A 6,538-nucleotide genomic window follows, 5' to 3' on the forward strand; every position below is an offset into this window, starting at 1 on the left:
CTCTCTCTCGCTCGCTCTCTCTCTCTCCCTCTCTCTATTATGCAGATTTGCTTCCTAGCTGAGAGGAATTTTCCTTCATCTTGGTTGCCGAGGGAAACGGTGGTCAGAGGCTGTAACTCTTCGCCGTGGAACACCTAAAATGGGGACTGTACAAGTTACCATGCTGCAAGCCCAGCTCTAATTGCTTAGGAAACAACCTCTCTGCGACCTCTCTCTCTTACCGCTCCGACCTGCTTGCCCCTTACCTGTCACCCAACTTGATTTTAACTTCTGCTAGCTAACCCTTTCTTGATACTCTCCCCTTCCATTTTTTCTACTAAGACAACCCCTACCATCCTCCCTAGCATGGCCAGCAGGTTTCAACTCCCCTCTGTCTCCCTCTCTCCTTCCTTTCTCCTCTACCTCCTCCTCCCTTTGCTCCTGCTGCTCCGCCTCCCGGGCCCGGTCCGGGGGGACTGCTGGCTCATCGAGGGGGACAAAGGCTATGTGTGGCTGGCTATCTGCAGTCAGAATCAGCCCCCATATGAAACCATACCCCAGCAGATCAACAACACTGTACATGACCTGCGGCTCAATGAGAACAAGCTCAAGGCCGTGCTGTTCACCTCCATGTACCGCTTCACCAACCTGACGGACCTGAACCTCACCAAGAACGAGATCTCCTACATCGAGGATGGGGCCTTCGCCGGACAGGCTAACCTCCAGGTCAGTGGATGATGGATTGTCACACAGTGTGTATTGTGACTGATGGAACTCATACATATGGTGTACAACATTTCGCTGAGCTATTTAAACAACAATGATCAAGTTGTTATTATTATGTGTAATTAACATATTACAATTTCATGACTGTGTTATCAAGTTAATCAGAAGATTACCGTAGATAATTAGCTTATTATGATCACTAAAGGAATTCAACGTTTTTGTCATTTGACAGAGTACAACAACATGTATTTTTTGCCTGTAGGCACAGGGGTAGTGGTGGTCTAGTGGATAGTGAGTTGGACTTGTGATCGGAAGGTTGTGAGTTCAAATCCCGCCTGAAGCCACACCACTACTAGTGTGCCCTTGGGTAAGGCACTTATCCCTCAGTTACTCCAGGGGGAATGTCCCTGTAATTCGTAATTGTAAGTCGCTTTGGATAAAAGCGTCTGCTAAATGGCAAAATTAATTAAATTAACAGGGTCAGCCATAGTCACCAAAGGCCAAGACCAGCAGGCTGAAAAACTCAACCCTTCATACTGCAGTTAGGCTGTACAATGACAATATATAGACCCACAAATAACACAGCATGGCGACCATGACTGCTACCTGCCCTTGCTTTGCCGCCCTGAAATATTTTTAACCTTAAAATTGTTGTGTACGTTGCTAATATTTTTATTGTCATGTATGAATTATCTGTAAAGTTCTGCAGTTTTTCAGTGGGGCCTTGGCTCCACTGCAAGCATGAATTAATAAATAAAAAAATAAAAAAAGACATGAGACGTGACAAAATAAAGTGTTGTAGCGGACAATGATGATGACTATGATGTACATAATTCACCTGTGTGTTTGGTTATGGGGAATTGTGTGCGGGCACTTTAACGCCGGTCACTGGGGTGTGACGTATGGGGGTTACAGGTAACATTTAAGGAAGTGTTGTATGTTGCTATGGGCGCTATGTCATCAGTTAAATAAATGCCGACACGGCACGGTCGGCTTTATACTGGCACCAAGTCTCCGTTTCGTTTGTACGCTCCAACTCCTACAGTGTATTATAAACACAACAGACAGGAGGAAGGTTTCAACGTTTTCCTTTGTGTTCCTCACAGGTGCTGCAGCTGGGCTACAACAAGCTGACCAACCTGACGGAGGGTATGATGAGGGGGCTGGGCCGCATGCAGTGCCTCTTCCTCCAGCACAACCTCATCGAGGTCATCTCCAACAACGCCTTCGAGGAGTGCCCCAGCCTGAGCAGCCTGGACCTGTCGTCCAATAAGCTGGCTCGCCTCGACCCGACCACGTTTACCGTCCTGAACCATCTGATGGTGTGTGAACTGGCGGGGAACCCCTTCGACTGCGGTTGTGAGCTGTTCAGCTTCCTCACCTGGCTGGAAGCGTTTAACAACGTCACACACACCTACGACCGGCTCCAGTGTGAGACCCCCAAGGAGATGTTCGGGTACCCGCTGCTAAGCCCCTTGCCCGGACACGGCCGCAATGCACGCGTCATCCTCTCCTCCATGTGCCGGGATGGAGTGATCATTCCTGGCATCACTTCTTCTCTGCCGCCCGACATGGATGGCTCCGGGATGGGCCCGGACAACAACGACCGGGCCGGCCCCACCGCGTCCTCCACTGCCGACCCCACCTACAGCCCTAGCATCAAACTCCAGATGGTCACTCTCTCGGCGGCTTCGCTCCTGGTCCAGATCCCTAACCCCTTCAGCAAGATGTACATCCTGGTTCAGTACAACCACACCTACCGCTCCGACGTCATGAACCTGAAACTCAAGAAGGAGATCGTCACCCTGTCCAACCTGAAGCCCCACACCAACTACACCTTCTGCGTGGCGTCGATACGAACTGCCCAGCGCTACAACCACACCTGTCTCCTCTTCGCCACCAGGGCGGCTGGCACGGAGTTGCGCGCCAATCCGTCCACCGCCACCCACTACATCATGACCATCCTAGGCTGCCTGTTTGGCATGGTCATCGTCCTGGGCCTTGTTTACTACTGCCTCCGCAAACGCCGGATGCAGGAGGAGAAGGACAAGTCGATAAGTGTGAAGAAGACTATTTTGGAGATGAGGTATGGGCCAGAGGCAGCAGCCGCCGCGGCTAATGATCCGGCGGCTATGCAGAGGCTCCAGGAACAGGCCCACCACCAACACCACCATGGAGGCGGGGGTAAACTGCCCCCCTCCACCTCCTCTAGCACAGGCATGCTCCATGGGTCTGCCAACACCAGCTCCTCCCGCCTGTCTTCCTTGCCCCAGGTGGAGAAGATGGCCACGGCGTTTTCGGAGGCCATGGCCAGCAAAGGTAACTACATGGATGTCAGGACGGGGGTAGTGGTGGGGGAGGAGAGGGTGAGGGATGGGGGAGGTGTGCCGGGTGGGGGAGGGGAGGCTGTGGTGGACATGCGAGGAGGCGGGGGATGCGACGAGGACGGGATGAACATCGGTGAGGATTCGGATGATGACGGGCGTGGGTCTGCGTCGGAGATCTCCACCATCGCCATGGAGGTGGACAAAGTCAACCAGATCATCAACAACTGCATCGATGCGCTGAAGCTCGACTCTGTAGTTACCACCATGTCAGGGGACAACCCCTCCCCTCCACCTGCCTGCATCACCTCCTTCGCCCGCAACCTCATCCCCCTCTCCCAGGGCCTCACAGACACTTGTCAGATGCTGGCATCCCCAAAAATGCCCCACCCTGCCACGTCCCCTGTGCCCCTGGCCATGCCTCTCTCGGAACGTCCGGGGATCAGTGGCGGGGGATTCCTCTCGCCACCCTACAGGGACCCTCCCCCAGCCAACGCTGTGCGGCCCCTGCAGAGGCAGCTGAGCACCGACATGGGCGTGGTGGTCCAGAAGAACCGCTGCAGTGTCTCGTCTTCGGGGGGGTCCGTCAAGAGCAACAGCAGGGTCTTCAGTCTAGACGTCAACGAACCCCGCAGCCCCGACTCCTGCAAGTACCCCCCGGAGAAGGGCAGCCCTGTGGGGTGCGGGGAGCCCCTCGATAGGCTGCCACTGGTAGGGGGTGGTGGTGGTGGTGGGGGTTGTGGGAGTGGTAGTGTCAACGGCGGAGGGGTGAACGGGGGAGGGATGGGCTGTGGTGGGGGAGGGAGCAATGGCGGAGGGGGCGGGTGTGGCACAGGTCAACAGCATCACCTGGAGGTGCACCCGGACTACCACTGTTCGGAGCACCGGCACTCCTTCCCGGCGCTATACTACGAGGGGGCCAACGACTCCCCGTCCACCAATCAGAAGGCCTCGTTCCTCAAGCCACTGGGCCGTGCCAAGAGGGACCCTGCGGCCTATTCCCAGCTCTCTCCCTCCCGCCACCAGAATTACTCGGGTTACTCCTCCAGCCCGGAGTACTCCTCTGAGAACACCCTGAGGATCTGGGAGCGCTTCAGGCCCTACAAGAAGAACCCGCGCGAGGAGGCGTCCTACATAGCGGCGGGCCACGCCTTAAGGAAGAAGGTGCAGTTCGCCAAGGACGAGGACCTCCATGACATACTCGACTACTGGAAGGGTGTGTCCGCCCAGCAGAAGCTGTGAGGAGAGGAAGAGAGGGTGAGGGGGAGGGTGAGGGTTTAGGGTGGATGGTTACAACAGCAACCTGAGGGGCGAGGAGGGGAGTAACTATGGAGAGGGGAGAGTGGTACTAGACAGAAAGACACAGGTACAGTGGTTAGAAAAGGGATTGGAGTGGCTCTATAGGGGATTTCATAACATGTTCCACAGTTTAATAGAAGTTCCACAGTTGTTTCCCAGTTCTCCAGGAAGGTCCACAAAGGTGTTACAATCCCAAAACAATGTTCTGTACTAAATCTAAAGCGGTTCCTCAGGGGCTCAAAACTGTCACGACGGATCCCACAGAGGCTCGTCAGTTCCACAGCGGAATCCCATCATGATTTCCACTGTTGTCACGGTAGTAAAAGAAAAAAGCAAAAAACAAAAAAACAGACTCCCTCTTGCCTGGCACTTTGGTCCTCACAGGCTACCATAGAGACAGCGATGGGGATTCAGTAATGAATGCAAGGCTTGTTATGGACAGGTGTTTTCTACCTCATTACAACATATCTCACCGAAGAAGCGGCATTCACGGCTTAAACCTGTCCCCTTAAACACTGCCTCCTTAATCCCATCAAAGTCTGTCATTTCCAATCGCCTCTGCCACTTTTTTTCGCTTATATAAATGTAATTCGGCGAGATAATAGAGAGGGAATGAGGAATTAGCTGTGTTTGTTTTGAATTGCCGGAATCCCTTCTTCGGGGAGGATATTAAGTGATACTTATCAAGTTAATTGTTCTTGGCGGTAATTAGAAAGGCATAAAAGCAGGTGTGGATACTGTGTGGGAGGATACAGCGGGGCGAGAACCGAGCGTGGACAGACCCAAGAGCACTGCGTTTAGCTGGAGCAGGAGTATGCTTATCGACTGGAAACACCTACACATGTTTTACAGAGCGTGTGTGTGTGTGTGGGGTTATCGACTGTGTGTCTGGGTAGGGGTTTACAGAGCGTGTATGTGGGGGGCCTCCCTTTATTTTCTGCCCAATTTCCTCCCTTGTAGACAGCTATCGCAGAATCTTTGCATATAGATAGCAACAGCCCAGCCAGGAACAATGTGTGTGTGTGTCTGTGTGTCTGTGTGTCTGTGTGTGTGTGTGTGTGTGTGTGTGTGTGTGTGTGTGTGTGTGTGTGTGTGTGTGTGTGTCTGTGTGTGTGTGTCTGTGTGTGTGTCTGTGTGTGTGTCTGTGTGTGTGTTTGTATGTTTTCATATACTGTGAAGTAAGCCGTTTCCAGGCCTGCAAGCATTCTGTCACTGAGCCAATTTTTATTTTATTTACAGGTATAGCATATTTCTTTTGATACGGCAAGCTTCGGGGGACATTTGCATTTGCAATAGTGCTAGCCATGCAAAAATCACTTTAGAGGGAGTTGTGCAAGGTAGCAAGATGGGGATGTTGGCAACCATATTAAAGCACTTGTAATCACATCGGGGGAGTGGAGGTTGAAGGTGTTCTTTAGTAGAAGTTGCAGCTTAGTATGCAGCTCAGAGGTAGTATGCACTTGTTTAGGAAGCTGCAGATCAGGAAGGTTCATAGGTTCAATGTTCTTATCGTCTCTTTTAGGCAGCAATGTCTGCCCAGGGTGGGGTTTTAACTTCCCAGGGATATTATAATATTAGAATTATAGCTAACTTCATAGCTACCTATGAACTCTTGGCACTTTTACATCAGTGTGAAAACTTAAATGTTAAGACAGCATTGTATCTGACAACTAAATTACAATCAATTACAAAAAATGCATAAGCAAAATCCAGAGATCCATAGATGTCACAGGAAAGAGAGACACTTGCTAGCCAATGGGAAGGTAACAGAGGTAATACAGTCCATACCAGAGCCAAGGACCGAGCTCAAGTGCCATTTGGCAACCCAACGTTCCATCCATGAGCAAAACATGGCCCTCTAACTAAGCATTCTAGAACGTCTATGCACTCTAGAATGTCTGTATAAGGTTCTGGTACCTCTGTGTGCTACTCTGTTGACCCATGACCTCCGCTAGGAGCCTGCTTCAAACCAAAGTGCCCAAGCAACCGGGATTTACTGTACAAGAGAACGTTTTTGCTATCCACTGTGTGTAGTTGTTTTATTTCTGTGCTCTTAACATTGAGGAACGGAAATAGAATGAGTTGTGACGGGAACTTAAAAAAAGACGGTCTTACCCTGTAACTGTTTTTTGATTGACTTCCTGCTTTTCTTTCTTTTTTTTAAGTTATGATGGATGGTTCAACTGTATCCGTATATGGACTGTGTTAGG

The 6,538-nt window shown here is 51.3% G+C and overlaps 1 protein-coding gene across 1 annotated transcript; it reads left to right on the forward strand.

The window, feature by feature from the left end:
• Positions 1-345: 345 nt before the first annotated feature.
• Positions 346-4,271, forward strand: elfn2a (extracellular leucine-rich repeat and fibronectin type III domain containing 2a; the record flags this gene model as incomplete). The annotated part of the gene is made up of 2 exons (XM_080523817.1): positions 346-705; positions 1,812-4,271. 2 exons carry the CDS (start codon positions 346-348, stop codon positions 4,269-4,271), a joined length of 2,820 nt encoding a protein of 939 aa, XP_080379943.1.
• Between the last annotated feature and the right edge of the window lie 2,267 nt (positions 4,272-6,538).

Source organism: Nansenia antarctica, assembly GCF_963989245.1.
Source record: "Nansenia antarctica genome assembly, chromosome: 2".
In the NCBI taxonomy this organism is placed as follows: Eukaryota; Metazoa; Chordata; class Actinopteri; order Argentiniformes; family Microstomatidae; genus Nansenia; species Nansenia antarctica.